General features: G+C 35.9%; 1 protein-coding gene and 1 long non-coding RNA gene across 3 annotated transcripts in view; both read right to left on the reverse strand.

Moving 5' to 3' along the window:
* Nucleotides 1–19,901, reverse strand: part of BPIFB1 (BPI fold containing family B member 1) — a 42,239-nt gene extending 22,338 nt beyond the window's left edge. The window contains exons 1-5 of one of the 2 annotated variants that reach the window (XM_051979366.1): nucleotides 19,802–19,901; nucleotides 12,225–12,347; nucleotides 8,965–9,106; nucleotides 7,888–7,992; nucleotides 7,424–7,573 (exon numbers count right to left, since the gene is read on the reverse strand). In XM_051979366.1, coding sequence (XP_051835326.1) covers nucleotides 7,424–7,573; nucleotides 7,888–7,992; nucleotides 8,965–9,106; nucleotides 12,225–12,347; nucleotides 19,802–19,838 — 557 coding nt within the window. In that variant the 5' untranslated portion in view covers nucleotides 19,839–19,901. Of the gene's footprint in view, nucleotides 1–7,423; nucleotides 7,574–7,887; nucleotides 7,993–8,964; nucleotides 9,107–12,224; nucleotides 12,348–15,850; nucleotides 16,089–19,801 lie in introns of those variants that run through there. The other variant, XM_051979365.1, reaches the window with a different exon arrangement.
* LOC127550429 (uncharacterized) lies at nucleotides 16,476–17,706 on the reverse strand. The gene is made up of 3 exons (XR_007950863.1): nucleotides 17,630–17,706; nucleotides 16,707–16,769; nucleotides 16,476–16,620 (listed from the first exon to the last, which is right to left on the reverse strand). It is a non-coding gene; the product is annotated as an uncharacterized LOC127550429 (long non-coding RNA).
* Nucleotides 19,902–21,351: the final 1,450 nt, after the last annotated feature.

A 21,351-nucleotide genomic window follows, 5' to 3' on the forward strand; every position in this document is an offset into this window, starting at 1 on the left:
TGGAATATTATTGTTCTCTAAGAAATGATCAGTAGGATTTCATAGAGACCTGGAGAGTCTTACATGAACTGATGCTAAGTTAAATGAGCATAACCAGGAGATCACTATACATAGACAACAAGAAGACTATACAATGATCAGTTCAGATGGACATGGCTTCTTCAACAATGAGATGATTCAAACCAGTTCCAATTGTTCAGTGATGAAGAGAGCCATCTACACCCAGAGAGAGAACCATGGGAACTGAGTGTGGATCACAACATAGCATTTTCACTTTTTTTGTTGTTGTTTGCTTTATTTTCTTTCTCATTTTTTCCTTTTTGATCTGATTTTTCTTGTGCAGCAAGATAATTGTATAAATATGTAAGCCTCTATTGGAGTTAACATGTATTTTTACCATGTTTAACATATATTGAATTACTTGCCATCAAGGGAAGAGGGTGGAGGGAAGAGAGTTTTGCAAGGTTTTGCAAGATTTAATGCTGAAAAATTATCCATGCCTATGTTTTGAAAATAAAAAGCTTTAATAAAAATTTTTCTAAGCTAATATTTGGACAGGAGATGTATAATCTGCTACAAGGTCATTATGGAAACATTTTCAGCTTGGTGGGATCTATAACAACCTGTGTTTTTCTTTCTTTCTTTTTAAATAACTTTTTATTGACAGAACACCCATGCCAGGGTAATTTTTTTACAACATTATCCCTTGTACTCACTTCTGTTCCAACTTTTCCCTTCCCTCCTTCCACCCCCTCCCCCAGATGGCAAGCAGTCCTATACATGTTAAATATGTCATAGTATATCCTAGATACAGAAGGTAGAAATAACTCTGGAAGAAAAACAAAAATGCAAACAGTTTGCATTCATTTCCCAATGTTCTTTCTTTGGGTGTAGCTGCTTCTGTCCATCATTGATCAATTGAAACTGAGTTGGATCTCTTTGTCAAAGAAATCCACTTCCATCAGAATACATCCTCATACAGTATCTTTGTTGAAGTGTATAATGATCTCCTGGTTCTGCTCATTTCAGTTAGCATCAGTTCATGTAAATCTCTCCAAGCCTCTCTGTATTCATCCTGCTGGTCATTTCTTACAGAACAATAGTATTCCATAACATTCATATACCACAATTTACCCAACCATTCTTCAAATGATGGGTATCCATTCATTTTCCAGTTTCTAGCCACTACAAACAGGGCTGCCACAAACATTTTGACATATAACCTGTGTTTTTCTAAAACTGTTTTTAAAACTTAGTGTCACTGCCAGGTTATGATAAAGTATGAGAAGAGACTTTAGAATCTTTACATATTATTACATATTTACATATTATTACATATATTACTTGACATATATGTATAAATATTCTGTATTACATAATATGAATGTATGTATAATTTGTATATGTAATATACACACATATATAATATAAATAAACATACACACTCTTTATATATGAATATATTTACTTAAATATACTAACCTATAAAACCAGACAGTATGTTATATTGTATAGAAAGCTGACCTCAGAGCTAGGAACATCTGGGTTCAAGCTACCCTATTGACATCCAATGTTTGTGTAATCTTAGACAAGTCTCTTACACTCTCTCTCAGTGCCCCAAGTAATTCTTTCCCCCTTCAACTTCTTTATTTTTATTACTTTCCATTTTCTTCCTTTAGGAAAAAAAAAAAAGCTTTCTGTTCCTATAGCTTACCATTTCCATTCAGTTTTATTTTATTTTCAGTTCTAAATTCTCTCCCTACCCAAGGCAATAAATAAAGTACTCATTATCCATATGAAGCAAAGCAAAACTGATTTCTACATCAGCCATGTTCAAAAAGAATAATCACTTGACTTGCCCAGGGTTACACAACTAGGAAATGTTAAGTGTCTGAGATCAGATTTGAATTCAGGTCCTTCTGACTTGAGGGCTGATGCTCTATCCACTGTGTCACCTAGCTGCCACCCAAAAATACTTTTCAATCTTCACTCTGAGTCTATCAGTTCTCTACCTGCAGGTAGGTAGCATTTTTCATCATGAGTCCTTTGGAATTGTGGTAGATCATTATATTGACCAGCATTCCTAAGTCTTTCGCAGTTGATTATCTTGACAAAATTGCTGTTACTATGTAAATGGTTCTCTTGATCATTCTCATTTCACTTTTCATCAGTATATATAAAACTTTCCAGGTTTTCTTGAAACCATCCCCTTCATCATTTCTTACAGCAGAATCGTAAAGTAATCTGTTACATTCATTTACCATAGCTCATTCTGCCATTCCCTAATTGATGGACATATCCTCAATTTTCAATTCTTCACCCCTTAACAAAGAACTGCTATCAATATTCTTGTACAAATAGGTATTTTTCTTTCTTCTCTTCAGGGGAATAGATCTAGTACTGGCTCAAAGTATATGTATGCATAGTTTTATAGCCCTTTTGCCATACTTTTAAATTGTTTTCCTTGTTGGAATTCCATTAACTGTCATTAGTGTATCTCTTTTTCCACTTCCCTTCTAGCATTTCTCATTTACCTTTTCTGACATGCCAGCTAACATAATAGGTGTGAGGTGGTACCTCAGAATTGTTTTAATTTATGAATGTTATGGAATATTATTGTTCTGTAAGAAATGACCAGCAGGATAAATACAGAGAGGCTTGGAGAGACTTACATGAACTGATGCTAAGTGAAATGAGCAGAACCAGCAGATCATTATATACTTCAACAACGATACTGTATGAGGATGTATTCTGATGGAAGTGGATTTCTTTGACAAAGAGATCTAACTCAATTTCAATTGATCAATGATGGACAGAAGCAGCTACACCCACAGAAAGAACACTGGGAAATGAATGTAAACTATTTGCATTTTTGTTTTTCTTCCCGGGTTATTTTTACCTTCTGAATCCAATTCTCCCTGTGCAACAAGAGAACTGTTCAGTTCTGCACACATATATTGTATTATCTAGCATATACTGTGACATATTTAACATGTATAGGACTGCTTGCCATCTGGGAGAGGGAGTGGAGGGAGGGAGGGGAAAAGTTGGAACAGAAATAAGTGCAAGGGATAATGTTGTAAAAAATTACCCAGGCATGGGGTCTGTCAATAAAAAGTTATAATTATTTTTTTAAAAAGGTTTTAATTTGCATTTCTCTAATTATTAATGACTTGGAGCATCTTTTATATAACTGCAGCTTTGATTTCTTCCTCTGAAAACTCTCTTCTTTGACTAATTATCAATTGAGGAATGGCTCTTTTTTATAATAGCTTTATGTTTTTCTGAATACATGCATGTTTTCAACTTTCACCTTTGTAAAATTTTGCATTCTGATTTTCTCTCTCTCTTCCCTCCAATTCTAGACAGCAAACTATCTACTATAGGTTAAACTTGCAATTCTTCTAAACATAATTCCATATTCATCATGCTGAACAAGAAAAATCAGATCAAAATGCAAAAAAACATGAGAAAAAACCTAAATCAACAATACTATCACTGTCAAAAAAGGTGAAAATATTATATTTTGATCTACATTCAGTCTCCATAGTACTTTCTCTAAATGCAAATGACGTTTTCTATCACAAGTCTATTAGAATTGCCTTGAATCACCTCATTCTTTGTTGAAAAGAGCCAAGTCCATCACAGTTGATCATCACATAATCTTTTTTTGCTGCTGTGTACAATGTTCTCTCAGTTCCTTCTTTGCTTAGCATCAATTCATGTAAGTGTCTCCAGGCCTTTATGAAATCATCCTGCTCATCATTTCTTTTAGGACAATAATAATCCATACATATTCCATCACATCCATGTACCATAATTTATTCAGTCATATTCTCACTGTAGGGTATCCACTCAAATTTCAGTTCCTTGCTGCTACAAAAAGGGCTGCCACAGATATTTTTTGCACATGTGGGTCCTTTTCCCCTTTTTCTTATAAATATAGATAATATCCTTATGTATTTGAGAAATAAGTCCTTTATCAGAGAAACTTGCTATAATTTTTTTCACAGTTCCTTGTCTTACTTCTAATTCTGGCTGCACTACTTTTGTTTAAGTAACAACTTCAGCTGTGTGTAATCAGAATTATGGTCACCTAGGTAGCACAGTGGTTGGAATACCTACCAAGCCTGGAGGCAGGAAGACTTATCTTACTGAGTTAAAGTCTAGCCTCAAACATTTTCTAGCAAGGCCCTGGGCTAGAAGTTCTGGGCAAGTCACTTTAGCCTGTTTGCCTCAGTATCTTCTCTTGTAAAATGAGTTGAAGGAGGAAATGGCAAATCATTCCAATCACTTTGTTAAGAAGACTCCAGATGGGTCATGCAAGTTCAACAGTTCTGAACAACCATAACTAAAACAAAAGAGTCAGTAAAGGAAATAGAAAAAGGGGCTGCTGGGGTGGGGGGGAGGGGAAAGGAGGAGAATCCATAGAGTGTGCTGTCTTCAAAGCTAAGCATAGTCTTGTATAGTAGTGTCAAATTCAAATAGAAATTGGATCACTAAACCTCACATAAGAATCCCTGTGGACTGCATATTGATTTAGAAAACCATACATTAATATTATCTATGCTCTCTTGAATATTTATTTATTTTGTTAAATATTTGCACACTTCATTTTAATCTGATTGGACCCCCCTATTCAAGGAATGTAAAGTAAAATGGTCACAAGGGTTAGAAAAACTATAGCAAAGTAAAAAAGCCTAAGGACTGGATAAAGAAGTCATTGAAAATGAAAAAAAAAAAGCATTAAAATACTTCAAAATTCTGATAAGCACAGGAGTTAGTTATAATTCCAAACGACTAATGGGTCATGAAACATGCTTCTCACCTACTGGCAAAGAAGTGATAGATTTTACATGTAGAATAAGGCTTGCATTGAAACAATGGCCCAAAATGTCAACTTTCTTATATTTTATAAGGGAAGATTCCTTTTTTTTTTTTTTTTTGAGGGGGATATGTGGGGAAATGGAGTAATCATTGGGAACTGAAAGCTATGTAAACAAGAGTATCAACAAAATAAAAGACTTTTTAAAAAAGATCATTGAACCTTTACTGAAAGAAGCTGAGAAAACAGTGGTTAAATAGAAGACTTGGGTATAAACTTTTTCAAGATGTTAAACAAAGTAGGGGAGGATAGCAATGAAATAACAACTGAATAGAAAATAGGAAAACATTTTTCTTTCTTTTGTTTTTTTTAGAATTAAGAATACCTGAATACTGTCAATATTTATAGTGGGGCAACTAGGTAATGCAATAAATGGATAGATAGAGTAGCAAACTCTGAGTTCAAATGTGACTTCAGATACTTACTATCTATATAACCTGGGCACGTTACTTATTCTTTATTTGTATCAGTGTCTTATCTATAAAATGGAAACACATCATAGAAGGAAATGGCCAAATTACTACAGTACAGTTCTTTGCCAAGAACAAGTCCATGGGGTTACAAAAAATTGGACCATACTGAAGACCACATATGCAGAAATCATAGGAAAATAAATTCTATGCTACTGTAGAAAATAGATAATCACATTGTCTTGTGGTTTAGTGAGCTCATTAAAATAGTTAAGTTGTTAATATTTTATTTGCTAGACATAAATTATATTTCTATGTGCCTATATTCATCATTTAAGGGGTCACAGATTATCACAATACCCAGAGGTTTAACAACAACAGAAAGCCATTTTTATTATCACATTAAGGGACTCCCTTTTTTCTATCCCTACTATGATCTCTTTACCAAAGATCAAACTATCCCTATCAGAGACTACATCCAAGAATAATTTAAGCTTTGAGGCCCCCCCTTTCTGAATTAGTGGATATCTCTTCTGGGCACTATTTCTAGAAAGTCTTGGCCATGCTTTATTTTCTTCCAAACTCTTTCTTTCAACTTTCTCCTCTAAAATCTCCTTCCCCTTTTTTGCAACCATGAACCATGATTAAATTAACTTTGCCATTGCTTCTGAAAAGAGTACGTCATATTCTCCTTGTGACATTACTCACCAATCCTGTTCACAATTTTTCTATAAGCATTGTTTCCCTCAATCCAACATAAGTACTTTGAGGTCAGGGACATTCTTTGCTTTTGTATTTGTATCCTTAGCATTTAATACAATGTTTGACACATATCAAAATCTTAATAAATATTGGTTCATTAAATAATTCATTCAAAGAATAAATAAAGGAATGATGAGTTTTGTGAAAATCAATTTCATTCTTGTCCAAGTTTATTTCCTCTTCACTTTCTAAGTTCTATTTATTGATGGACCAGCTCTATGGATTTTCTATATAATTAAATATGTATTCATCATCCATTTTTTACCCCCATGTGAAGAGTTGATTTTTTTTTTTTTTTAGCTAATGTGAGTCCCACTTGGAAGGCTTGCAGGGTTTTCATATTTAATGCTATTGGTACATTGTTATTTGCAAAAATAAATATCTGGAACATATAAAAAACAATATCTGTTGAATTTGGATCCTGCAATTGACATCCTATAAGATAGCAAACTTCTTGAGTCAAATTCATCTCTGTAGTCTAGAGCTCATCAATATTCTAAGGGTAATAAAACAAATTTATATCTGTTGCTACATTTTCAATGAATAATATGATTTTAAAATATATGTATAAATTGTACTCTATTAGAGAAAAGCTTTTCCAAGGCAAATTTTACTCTACCAAATGAAATGCTTTTTTAAAAAAAAAAATAGTTAACAAACAAAAAGAATAATGAGATCATGTATTATTTGTCACTTTCACTCTTTTTTTTTTTTTGGGGGGGGGGGGGCTATAAACATATGCTTGCTATTTAACATGTTTGTGAAAGAAGACCTGATTCTTTTTCTTGACTTCTGTATCTTTAATACAAATGGAGTCTATCCTTGTAAAATTTTGTAGGGATTGGAAGGTATTATTGACATTCTTTTGATTGTTTTGGGGTATGATTAAAAAGGTCCCTGGTAGAATAGCTGTCTTTCCTAAAGTGAGCTGCTCATGACAACACAGTATTCCATATTTCATTTGACCAGGACAGCATACAGTGTGACATTCTCCTCCTAAATTGTGAATTTTATACTCCTGCAAATGCAGTCCAAGATGAAGTATAGCCTTCTTGGCTGCCATGTCACAATATATGAAATATAAGGAGTTTATAACTAGTCTACTTAATACCTCTTCAAATCTTTTTTTGGACAAAATGTCACATAACCATGTCTACACTTATACTCACAAAATTGATACCTTTTAATCCAAGTGTAAGAATGTACATTTATCTCTATTAAATTTCATCTTAGATCATTTGAAAAAAAAAAAGGTGACTCTTTTGATAAAGTAAAGAATCAAATCAGATGGATTAGGATATACTTTAGAGAATTATAAAGTGCTGCCTAGCTATAAAGAGTTAGTTATGAAATGACAAATACTCACTTTTGTAGAAGACTGATGCGTAAGTTATTGGGGCTGTTGGTACACTGCCTGAGGACCAAATGAGAGGGTTCTTGATAGTCAATTACTGTATGGACATCAGCTATGACATCAATTTCCACATGCAGCTCTACGAGTTTGGGGGAAATTATGCTAAAAGAGAAAAGAGATACTGTTGGAAATGACCTTAAGCTTCACCCAATAGAACTCAGCAAGCAAAAATTATTCAAAGAGATGGCAGGAGGAAGTTGGGAGCACTGAGTGTCTGCCCAGGTAGATCATACCCCCAAGGATTTAAGTAAGATTGGATTTAACCTGGGCCCAATAACAGAGATGGAAGTTGAGGGACAAAGAGAGAAGAGAAATGGGGAGAATAATACTGATTTGGACAGGTGCTTAACCCCTCCTCCCCGAGGCCCCCAGCTTCAGTGAAGGAGGTGGCCCAAACCCTTGGTGGGATTACTCACGTGTTGAAGCCAGCCACCATATCCAGGGGGATCCTTATCTGGAGCTGATGCCCCTCAGAAATTTGAAATGCTACATGGGGAATACTAGCCTCAGTAACTTTCAGCCTGCAGCAAGGGAATGACAATGAAACAAAGATGTAGCCAAGGTTCTACCTTTAGACTCAAGATGTGTTGGGACCAAGGTACCTTCCTTCTTAATGGAAGGGAGGAAGTTTGCACATGGCACATTTGTATACACAAAAAGCATAAGTGGCTAGGATAAAACATCAGATCCAAACATATTTCTTGTGGTGGTGATTTATAAATAGCCTAATTTTGTGCTTTAGTGAAAGAGAATATCATAGAAAATCAAATGACTGTTTTGTTTGACTTTTCTTACTGAATTGACTGACATAGTCCTCTTGTAATAGAATTCTAGAATCCTGGAATCTCTGAGACCTGAAAGATCATTAATTCCAGAGCAAAATTTCATCACTCACACATATATGCATAAGTATATATACAAAAACACACATAAACACATGTATACTAACATGCATATGTATCAATATACCCACCCTATTTCTTTCACATAAATATACAGAATAGCAACTAAGGTGGACAAAATGAGCAGCTATAAACCCCTTATCCCCAACTTTCTCTGCTCACTTCATACATACACTTTATCTCTTTGACATATACTCACATACTTTCCATCACATACATGCACATATACATGGGATCATACATGAAGAAAATGCAATTTTAGACCTCCTGAATTATCTAGTTCCACTCTATTTTCCAGATAGGGAAACTGGGGTCCAAAATGTTTAAGAGGCTTAAACTCAAGTCCCAGAACTTTAAATCCAGGGCTCTTTGTAGAGCATCATGATTTCACCTTGTTTCTGGGTCAACTAGATTCTAAGCTTCTTAAGGGAAGGATATCTCCTTGCTTAGCACAATACTTAGAATATAGTCCTTAATAAATGCTATTGAATTGAAAAGAATCAACTATTATTGGAAATAAGTTACATTCAAATATCTCTTTCCAGAGACTGGGTCATATCAAGATGTACTTGGTATCACTAAGTTGCTCACCATATAATCTGCTTCAGAAAATTGTTGACAAGGCCTCCAATCAAGGGGAAGCTGTTGACCTGATTCTTTTCCATAGCTTCATAAAGAGGCAAGGTTTTTAGGATCTTAATAGTATCCTGATTCATGAGTTCCTGGTGAAAAGCTGAAAAAAAATTTTTTCTTGAACTCATACAGTATCTTTAACATATTTAACATGTATGGGACTACTTGCCATCTAGGGGAGAGGGTAGAGGGAAGGAGGGGAAAAGTTGGAATAAAAGTTTTTGCAAGGATCAATGTTGAAAAATTACCCATGAATATGTTTTGTATATAAAAAGCTATAATTAAAAAAAGTAAAAAAATTCATACTGTATCTATAGAATTATATGATTTATGAAGCACTTTCTTAACAAAACAAAACAAAACCCTCCTTGATGTAAGTAGTGCAAATATTATTGCCATTTTATCCAAGAGGATGGGGTTTAACAAAGTAGCAGAGTATTTCTCATCAGCTTAGTTGCTGGACTACTGTGCTTCTTGAGCAGAGCTATAACTAGGGTATAACTGTTGAAGTCTTGTACCAGGGCATCTACATCCAGAGAAGTGCTATGCTTTCCCCAGGAAACATGATTCCTCCTTTTGACTGTATTCAGACCACTGTCCTTAAACCTCCTGACTTTTCCATGTATTATCCTATGCACATACAGTTTGCCCTCACTTAAATACAACTTACTTGCATGTCATGGCATCATCTCTCTCCTTGATGTCATGGTCTCTTTGATAACAAAGGATGAACAATAACCTCTGTGAGTAGAATTGCCCCTCTGGGGACCCAAATGGAACTGGTCAGTTGAATAACATAATTCTCTCCCTCCTTTCTTGCCTTCTTCTTTCCCTCCCTCTCTCCCTTCCTTCCTTCTTCCCTCTCTTCCTCTCTCCCCTCCTCCATCCATTCTTTTCTGCCTTCCTTCCTCCATCCTTTTCTCTCTTCCTCCCTCCATATTTTTCTCCCTTCCTTTCTTCCTCCCTCCCTTCCTTCCTCCTTCCTTTCCTTTCCTTTCTTCCTCCCTCCTTTCTCCCTCCCCTTCTCTCTCCCCTTCCCCCTCTTCCTTCCTTCCTTCCTTCCTTCCTTCCTTCCTTCCTTCCTTCCTTCCTTCCTTCCTTCCTTCCTTCCTTCCTTCCTTCTCTCCATATAGGGTAAACATACAACTGAAACCTCCCATTGAAGACTAAGATTTATTTTTTAAGGATCATACCTTAAACCCAAATATCTCAGACTATCATTGCTTGGCCAATTATAGGTCCCAGACCAATTGGCCATTGATTGGGCCTTGATCCACTCAGAGTGAATGTAAATAGCAATTGTTTCTGTTTTGATCAGAAACCCTGAGGGTTTTCCTCTTCCAGATTGGATTTTTTTTTTTTTTGGATTAGATAAAAGAGGCCATTCTTTGTCTTGATTTTTTTTTTTATTTTATTAGAGCTTTTTATTTACAAAACATACGCATGGGTAATTTTTCAACATTAATCCTCGCAAAACCTTCTGTTCCAAATTTTTTCCCCCATGGCAGGAAGTCCAATACATGTTAAATATGTTAAATCCAGTATATGTATACATATTTATATAGTTATATTGCTGCACAAGAAAAATCAAATCAAGAAGGAAAAAAAAAAACTTAAGAAAGAAAACAAAATACAAGCAAACAACAGAAACAGTGAAAATGCTATGTTGTGGTTCACATTCAGTTCCCACAGTCCTCTCTTTGGGCCCCTCACTTAAATCCACTTCACTTGCATGTCATGACATCTTTTCCTGATGTCATGGACCTCTTGAGAAGCTGTGCATATAACACAAGTCTACTCCCTCACCCCCCCCCCCCCCATTGCCTTTGAAACAATCCCTGATATAACAGCTTATATTCTACTGGAGTTGAGATAAAACATATACAAAGATAAAATAGGAAAAGTTATCAGCAGGGCAAGTAGGTACAATTATTTTCATATTACATAGTACATAGGAATTGGGGTAATAATGCCAGAAGTCCATTGGTCAATAAATGTGTGTTCCTTAATTTCTCTCAATTAGGAGCAGATTGTGATAAAATAGTTATTTGTCAATACTTTCTTAAAAAGACTAGATGGGCATGAGGAGTCTTGAGAATGAAATGGTAGGGAAAGTATAAATTAGATATCTATTTTTCACATGATAAAATGGTATCTCTCCGTGTTCATAGTTAAGGAAGATGCCAATCTTTAAATTGCATGCATTGACCAGGCAGTATATGCTATAGACTTGGGAACAAAGATTATGGTGGGACATAGCATAAGCAGGAATTAATTTTCAGTACAGTTCTAAATACAAAGACATCTTTTGACTTTTGATTTTTTTACAGAAGCCAAAACAAAACATAGTGTTATTTGGCACTTGCACCTCCCAATAATGTCTTCCTGAAACAAAGGTCTAAGTGCCAAGAACCTGTGCAAAATCTATTAATCTCCCATTATTGTCTGATGCTTCTTCTTGGACACCTTTCACCTTACCCATCTCTCTTTTTTTTCTCAGAGAATGGGTCTTTCTAGGGGATGGATTCTCCTCTCCTGTCAAAACTGTTCTCACAACTGGAATCTTTCATGCTTCTCCCACTCTTGTTCTTTCCTTACTTTGTTTTGTATACCCCAACTGCCAATAAACTTCTCACTGCTACTGTATTGTCTCACCACAACCAATGGATCAGCCAGATTCTTCCCCAATGACAGAAGTCTTAGTTACAGATGCAACACAAAGCTAAAATCCCAATATCTCTCTGTGTGATCCAGTAAGCTTATCTCAAACCTCTGATCATATGCTGAGCTGAGTCCCTCACACATATCCAGAACAAACATCAACCACAGACACAGATGAATTCTGGATTCTGTTATAGACTAAACTTCAGGACCAGCCTCAAACTGAGCCCCAGGTGCAGCCATATCTAGTCATAATCTGAATTCTCATCCTTATCATGTATTAAATTCCCCCCTCCCCCCCATATAAGCATTTTTGGTTCTGGTGCTGATAGCTTTTCTAAGGCAGGACAGATAGTCAAGGAAAGTCTCAGTAGAAGCTGTTTCAAAGAGTTCTGGACACATGACTATGATGTCAGAAATCTTTTCTCTAGTATCCTGGTACTTGAATCTTTTGATTGATGTAGACCTTACTACCTACTAATTTGTAGAGCTCTAATGGTTTTAGTATGGGACAGTATCTCCTTCCTTCTTTTCTTCTGACTTATCAAGTGACTTACCTTTGTTGAAGACTTCTGGACCAACAACCAAAACTGCCTGACCTCTTGGTGTAGCTTGAGCCAAGGATATTGTAAGCAAACCCCATATAAGTACCATTCCCCATGGCTGGAACATCTTTAGTCCTGAAATCAGCAGAGAATATGGAACAATCACAATGCTTCATGAAAGGGAAACAATCCTATTAGGACCACCAAGAAAGAGGAAGAATTTGGAAAAGGATGTGCCTGGTGTAAAAACACTTTAAATTAATAATAGACTAGCTAAAAGTCTGGTGAAAGGAAGGAGCTTGTTGTTGGACACATATAATAAAGGCAGGAGATAAGGAAAGAAGGAAGGAAGGAAGGAAGGAAGGAAGGAAGGAAGGAAGGAAGGAAGGAAGGAAGGAAGAGACGGAGGGGTGAAGGAAGGGAGGGGTGAAGGAAGGAAGAGGGGGGAAGGAAGGAAGAGAGGGTGAAGGAAAGAAGGAGGGAGAGAAAAGGGAGGGAGGGAGTAAACAAGCATTTGTTAGTTCCTACTATTTTCATGGTACTATGCTAAAAGCTTTACAAATATCTCATTTAATCCTCATAATAACCCTGGGAAGTAGGTGCTATTATTATCCTCATTTTGCAGTTGAAGAAACAAAGGCAGAAAGATTCTGATTTTTTAGCTCACACTGTATTGTGAGATCTTCTATATTATTTAACTCTTTCTCCATTACCAGAAGAGCAAATACCTTATCCAAGATCCTAAATGTCTGAGGTCACATTTGAAAGGTCTTCCTAACCCCAGGCCCAGCTGCCTGTAGGCATTTCATTAAATGCCGTTGCTTTTAACTAATTTTGTCATCTAGTTGACCGGTAAAAATACACTATAATTTGAACCTGGGATAGCTGGAATTTTCTAGAGAATCTCATGTGCAAGATGGCATGATTCAAGTGCTACTTAAACCATAACGTATTCTTATGGGCAAAGATATGACCTTAGGCAAGCTCCTTATGGCTAAACTGATATTTCTGGCTTTTTAAAGTGAAAGGCTTATTATGTTAGATGGTCTCCACAGTTCTTTATACTTCTGATGCTTTATACTTCCAAGAATTTCCTTACCCCTCTCCCCCAGGTCTCCTTTTGGTATTTTGCTAGGATTTGCAGCAGGACAAGGAGCATTTAATCAATATCCATCTTTTAAGTGCTTACTGAATGAAGAACTTTGTGCTAAGTGCTAGAGGAGAACAAAATCAGCTAGAATACCATCCCTGCCATTATAGAGCTCACAGTCTATTAGAGGAATAAGAAATATATACATAAGAAATAAGATTGCATTGCATTGGAGGAGTACAAAATGGTGTTATGTTAGGTCTATAGGGATAGTTGTGACCAAATATTTGAATCAGGGAAGACTCCTTGGAGGTAGTAGCAATTAAATTGTTCAGAATGTAAGAAAACTAGATGCTGATCTCTCCAGGCTTCACTGCTAAACCCTCTTTTTGCCTTTCTCCTCTTATTCAGGAGATTTCAAGGCCTGGAGAAAAAGGAGGAATCCCTTTTTACTACAAGGTTGGGGACCACTAGCCCATTGAGTAAAAAAAAAAAATTCACCCAACATTTGAAGCCTTCTATAATCTGGCTCCAGCCTATTTTTCCAGCTCTGCTCCATGCCTGCTGCTTGTCTGAATAACCCCACATTGCTTTCAGACAGTTATGTTTCCCCATTCTCTCCTTTCTCCCACACTAGGCTCATCTCATCTTCCTGTGCTTTGATTCAGATGCACCATACCTAAAATGAAATATTCTGCCTTTAAGGCCCTGTTTATTCCCAAACCCTGGCAGAAAACCTTCCCTGAACAGCTAGTCCAGACATCCTTTTAGCTAGATACATTTGACTCTGACTTTTAGCTCATGCTGCTTTGTGCATTGTATTATTTAACTCTTGATTCTGATTTTTTAGCTCACTTTGTATTGTGAAATCTACTATATTATTTAACTCTTTCTCAATTACCAGAAGAGCAAGCTGGTTTCCAAAGAAGTAGAAGAGCTAAAGACAAAATTGCCAGGGTTCTAAGATAAACATTTACTTTTGTTTTATTGACTATACTAAAGTCTTTAACTGTGTGTATCACAACAAATGTGGCAAGTCTTCAAAGAAATAGGAGTACTGGATCATCTTACTTGTCTCCTGAGGAACTTGTATTTTTCATGAAGAAGCAACAGTTAGAACTGAACATGAAACAACTGACTAGTTTAAAATTGGAAAAGGAGTATGACAAGATTATAAGTTGTCACCTTATTTATTTAACTTGTATACAGAGTATATCATGCAAAATGCCAGATTGGATGAATCAAAATCTGGAATTATGATTGTTGGGAAAATTTCAACAATCTCAGCTATGTAGCTGATACCATTCTAATGTCAGAAAGTGAAGAGGAATCAAGATGCTTCTTGATGAGGGTGAATTGGAAGAGCATAAAAGCTGGCTTGAAGGTTAACATCAAAAGCAACAACTAAGATTTTGGCAACTGGTCCCATCACTTCCTGGCAAATAGAGGGAGAAGAAATGGAAATAGCATCAGATTTTATATTCTTGGGCTCAAAGATCATTGCAGACAGCAACTGTAACCATAATATTAAAAGGCATTTGCTCCTTGAAAGGCAAATATGGACAGCTTACTAAGAAGCAGAGCTATCACTTTGACAATAAAGATTCATATCATCACAAGATATGGTTCTTCTAGTAGCAATGTAAGGTTGTAAGAGTTGGATTATTAGGAAAGCTGGCAGAATTGGTACTTTAAAATTATGGTGCTAAAAAGGCTTTTGAGAGTTCCTTGGACAGCAAGGAGAATAAATCAGTTAATACCTAAAAAAATAAATCTAAACTATTCACTGGAAGGGCAAATATTAAAGCTGAAGCTTAAGTACTTTGACCACATAATGTGAAGAAAGGATCCATTGGAAAAGATCCATGTTAGAAAAGATTGAAGGCAAAATAATCATTAAAAAAAAAAAAAAAGGATGGCAGAGAATGAGATGAATAGAAAGTATCATAGAAACAATGAACACTAATTTGGACAGTCTTTGAGAGATAATGGAAGATAGAAAGGCCTGATATGGGATTATCCATCAGGTCATGAAGAATCACGAATAACTGTACAACAACAATAGATCCCAAAGATCAGGTTTCAAGCCTTGACCTCTGTTCCTTACTTGTAAAGGGCTGAAACTCTGAATAGGTGAACTTGTACAACCGAGCACTTAAGGCTAATTACTTATTGGACAATGCTCTATTAGAATATGCTCGGAAAATGGCCCTTCCCACTATTCTGTGCTGGCTTAATCATTTGGTGTATACAGAGAATTGTAGGAGGGAGTAGGGGTGGAGTAAGGCTAGCCAGAGTCACTTTTAATGGGAGAGGAAGAGAAGGAAGGTGGTGGAGATCCTAAATCCATCCGATTCCCTTCTACCCCTGAAGACCAAGAATAAAGACCAAGGACTTTAGCTTATCTTGACTCCGGCTGATTCTAAGGTATCCAGGGTGCTAACTCAGTCTTTACACTTACACTGCCCACTCTTGATTACCCCTTCATCTCTCTAGATCTCAGTTTCCTTATCTGTCAAATGAGGATAATAATAAAGGTATTACCTACCTTGTAAAGCTATTGTCAAGAAAGTGCTTGACAATGCAGAAATGGAGGCTATAATTAACTCTATGTGTCTTGTCTTCTCAAACTGAGCTTCCTGAAACCAAGGACTATATCTTCTACCCTTGCTTCTCCCAGTGTCTCTCCCTTGGCTTTCAATGATCTCATAGTTTTCTCTCCTAAAGGACTGTGAACTCCTTAGAGAAGGGACTTTAGTTTTCCCTTTCATTTCACATAATACAGTGTCTGATACATAATCGATGGCTAATAAATGCTTGTTGATTAACTAAATATAAAAGATCAGTATTATTCTTTCTAGATCCATAATTTCATCTTGTTGAATATTCTCTCAAGCAACAGTGATCCCAATGCTGAAGGCCTTTCTAGACAAGTTTAATAGATTGTCATGGATGAAAAACTCCATCTCCTATTGGCTAAACTTCTGGTGATGGGTTAGGGGTCTCACTGCACTTATCTAGGCTCATCCTTAGACAATATACAGTGTATGTCACCAGAATTAATACCTGAAGTTCTTCCAGTTAGGTAGGATGTATTTGTTCTCTACTAGAAGAGCCTTCAAGAAGTCAAGGTCACTGTCATGACATAATGAGACATTGAAAGAAATTAATCCAAGAAAGAAATTAAATCATTGCCTGAATATATCTGATTGAGGCATCTTGGCAGAGTTCTGGCTCTGAAGGTTCAATATCTCTGCACAACTTTCAAGCAGGAAACTGCTGTTAAAGGTTGGTATCTTTTGTGAATCAGTGGCTTCCCTAAGAAATATTTTGTTTTGGTATCACTAAGGAACACACCTAGTGACTCCCATCTCTACTGCCATAGGGAATTGTGTTGCAATTACCCATGAGTGGAGGTGATCAGCCCAAGACCAGGGTCAGCATGATGGAAAACAGAACTATCTGAACTGAGGCAAAGGTTAGAAATGAAGATTAGAAATAAGTAGAGAAGAAGGTTGAATGTTATCAGATTAGAGGAGAAAGCATGCTGGATATGGAGTCATGGAATGTGGATTCTAGTTCTGTCTCCTGCCTTTACTCATTAAATCAGCTCAGGTAAATCAATTTTCCTTTCTAAGACTCAATTTCATCATTTACAAAATAACAAAATACAAAAAAATTACAAAATAAAATTTACAAAATAAGTCCTCATACTAACTCAAAAGATTGTTATGAACAAAATATTTTTCTAAACCTTAAAGCCCTATTAAAATATGAAGAAATATTTCTCTTTTTTTAATCACTAGGACACAGAAGGTAAAGATCAAAATGGAACAAGCCAGTCAACAAAGTCAGAAGGCAGAAATGATGTAAAAACCAAAAGTGATGACAGAATTAGTCTGAGCTGACACAGCATACCAGAGAGTAGCTTTAGGCAGAATGAAGAGTTCTGGGCTGGGACTGAGGTTCTAGCTTAATAGTTGACTTTGGCCAAAACATTTCACCTATGCTTAGTCCCCAATATTTTATACTGAGATTCCAGAAAGTACCACAAAGATCCATCACACTGAACCTTAAAGCTCCAGAAGGACCTGATCCTGGGAGGCCACACCATCCAACATTACAGCAAGGGAAAAATCTTAGTTCTAGCACAAATGCCCAGATCAAGAACTAAACCTGGAGAGACAAATAAATTAGATCCTGACTAATGTCAAAAACTATTGCAAATCTAGAAATTCTTCCTAAAGAAGGGACAATTAATTCCTTAAAAACTACAAGCACAAGCTCAAAGAAAAAAGTTAATTTTCCACAAGGATTCTCTGAATACCTAACTAAAATATCTCCCTTAAGCTGTCATGGGGCTATTTAGCCTTTGGTGACTGGAGGCCATTTGCTGTCTCATCTTCTGTAGCACAGATGCTTTGTGGCAGTGATGAGCTCCTGACAATTGTGACACTTCCTCCATGAAGTAGACATATGGGCATGTAATAGATGATAAACAATAGCTCTTTCATCCACTCAGGGACACACACCAGACAGTTATCAAACATAGGCAACTCTAGAAACATATATCTAGGACATTACTTGGTGATAGCTCTCTTTGCTAAGAGTAATTATAGTAAAAATCAGCAGTGGTCATGTCCTAGTGTTGATGATGAACTAAAGTGGGAAAATGGAAGATTTTCAACTTTGAGGGCAGGAATAATGGGAGTATCTGGATATCTGTCTATACATTAAAATTGAGTTTAAGTGGAAATTGAGTTCCTCAGAACTTATACTCTCCTCCTCCCCAGCCTGGAACATTGGGATTATGCTCTATTTGTGCACTGAATCCTAAAGCATAGAAATTCAGAACCTCAGGACCTCAGGAACTCTGTCTCTAAGTAGTTCTAACAACCATTCATTTCTCTTCGGGGTCAATGAGAACAAGCTTAATCTTTCCTCCACATGACAGATCTTTGAACACCTAAAAATAGCTCTCTAGTTTTTCATAAGTCTTTTATTCTCCAGACTAAGAATCCTAGATCATTTAATCAATCTTCCCATGGCATGAATTTGAGGTCCTTCACCATTGTGATTACCACCTTATTCTGGATTTTCTTTTAATTTATCAACATCGTTCCTAAAATATAATTCCCATTCCTGAGCTTAGATGTGGTCTAAGCAAAGCTGAGTGTGGCAAGACTATAAACTATAAACTCTGGGAATTATGCCTTTCTTAAAGCTTTCCAAGATTGGATTAACTTATTTGGCAGCCATATCACTCCCTTGACTTAAGATGAATTTGAAATCTACTAAAATATTCATATTTTTTCAAATAAATTGCTGCCTAGTCACCCTTCATTATATTTTTGTGAATTTGATTATTTGAACCCAAGTTTATGAGTCTATTTATCTCTATTAAATTTCTTATATTAGATTTAGCCCAGAGTTCTAACCTATCAGGATTAGAGGGGGATCTAGATTTTGTTATCCAGTTTATGACCAATTGTTCCAGCTTTATATTATTAGCAAATTATCAAAATAAAGATACCTTTACTTAATCAATGATCGAAAAGTTATTGATTAAAAAGTTAAAGAGGACCAAGGACAGATCACAGGGATTCAGATCTGGCCTTTCAACCAGACAGGAATCAATTTAATTGTATTATTTATACCACATCTTTCCATTTTGTCCATAAGAGTAGAAGAATTCATTAATAAGAAACCATGGATTACTTTTCATCTAAACAAAAAGCAACTAATCAGTTCTCAATTATCTACACAATGTTTTGCACAGTAGGAGCTCAATCAGTTGAATTAAACTATCTGTGAATAATTTGATAAACTACCTCTCATATTGCTTCATAGCTGTCTTCTGCACAGTAAACAATAATTTATTATTATTATTAATCATATTACATCTAACATTTGTAAAAAACTTTACAAATGTTATCTCAGTCAAATTTCACAACAATCTTAGGATTTAAGTACCATTATTATTCCCAATTTACATATCATGAATTGAGATAAACAGAAATTAATTTTTTTCCAAGTTCACAGTGAGTGTCTGGGAGTCAATTTGAACTTCGATCTTCCATTCTCAAGTCCAGCACTCTCCAATGCTATACCATCTAGCTGCTTGAGTCCAAGTCAATCAAAATATTATCTCAATAAAGACAACCAGAAAAGCAAATATGGCATTGCTAACTTGAAATGAAATTGAATGAAACTTTGCATCCAATAGGAAAGGTAAGTTTAAAAATGCAGATTTTTAAGGTTCTGACTAAACAGTAATGAGAAGATTGGACTCAGGTTGATTCATCACAGCTCACCTACTTAATTGGAGGATCTCTGGGAACTAATAAATTCTATTCTCATCAACCATGAGAACTTATACCACAGCAGAAGATAGCAGTGGAATTTCTTGTTGCAATTAGGAGTTATATCTCTACCAGGGAAATCTCCATGGTATTTTCCAACAAAGCAAAGTTCATTATAAAATTCACATCATTTTTACCTGCACTAGCTGGAGTTTCCAGCTCTCCACTTGTCATCTGTCAGGTCCCCGTCTCCTGGTGGGACCATGTAACAGTCTTTTTATCCTGAGAAATTGCCACCAGGAATGGGTGTGCTTCCTTTTGGGACTGTATTTAGAGTTCACCATTGTATTTAGAGTCCTCCAAGGTAAATATTTGTGAGATTTGATGAACTAACACAACACCCTTAACCTGTATTAACTCACAGTTCAAATTTCCTGGGTCCCAGGGAAAGGAAGTTGGGAGGATCCCCACCAGGCTGAAGAACCCCAATGGGATAGAGCTCCTTTATTGGAGGCTGGGCCTGAGCATGAGTTCTAGGAAACATAGGACATCACTTTTTGAGAGAAGAATGGTTTTTGGAGTATTCCAGACCATAATGTTTGAGGAGATCCTGGGTATATGGAATGGAGAGATGGAAGGGACACTGGGGATCTTCTTATTTTGAAAATGGGAAACTTCAGTCAAGGTTAATTAAGTGATTTCATCAAAGTTATATAGGTAATACACAGCAGGACAGGAGTTTGAATGCAGCTAAAAATCCAATGTACTTAAAAAAACCCCAAAACTATAAACTTAATAATTGTCAAAATAACAAACATTTTAACAAACAGATCTGTACACTAATCTGTGAACTTCTGTTATGTTGAAATCTTTTTAAAGTTTATTGAATTTGAAAAGGTAGTAACAAAACGACTGCTTCTACCTCCTTTTGAAACTTAAAATTTTTTTCTCTGTATTTCATGTTCTTTCTATAATAGTTTCTTCAGAAAACATTTCTTAATGCCAATTAGCAGGGACTTTTAGAGAAGTAGCCAACATAGATGAAACAGAGAGATCTCTCTGCTTGTCTTCTTCCCTCCAAACCAAATGACCTTCTCTAGGTGAGTTGTCAATAAGGTGCAGTGGGGAAAGCCTTGGCCAGGCCTCATAATCAGAAGTCTTGAGTTTTGGTCTTAGCTCTTGTGTCTTGTGACCTCAATTAAATTATCTCCTTTCTAGGTCAAAGAGTTTCTTTTCTTCTTTTCTCTCTTTCTTTTCTTTCCTTTTCCTTCTTTCTTTCATTTCTTTTTCTTTTTTAAGTAATTTATTTTATTTTATTATTTTTCCTTTTTATTAAAATTTATTTTATTTTCAATTCCAAATTCTTTCCCTTCCTTTGAAAGGAAGGGCCTTTCTTCCACCCATTGACAAGGCAAGAAATGCAAAGCCCATTTCAAATGTGAAGACATGCAAAATAAATTTCCACATTAAATATAAAATAGTGACCCTCCCCCCCTAAAAAAAAAAAGAATAAAGAGAGAAAAAATATACTTCAGTTTGAAGTCTGATTCTTTCAATTCTTATGTGGATATGAACATCATGTTTCATTAGGAGGCTTTTGGTACAATGGTGGGTCATTATGTTGATTAGGGTTACTAAATCTTTAACAATTGATTATCTTTACAATATTGTTGCTGTTATGTAAATTGTTCTTCTAGTTCTGCTCACTTTACTTTGTACCCCAATATTGTATACCAAATAGAAATAC

Source organism: Antechinus flavipes, chromosome 2 (genome assembly GCF_016432865.1).
Source record: "Antechinus flavipes isolate AdamAnt ecotype Samford, QLD, Australia chromosome 2, AdamAnt_v2, whole genome shotgun sequence".
Taxonomy (NCBI): Eukaryota; Metazoa; Chordata; class Mammalia; order Dasyuromorphia; family Dasyuridae; genus Antechinus; species Antechinus flavipes.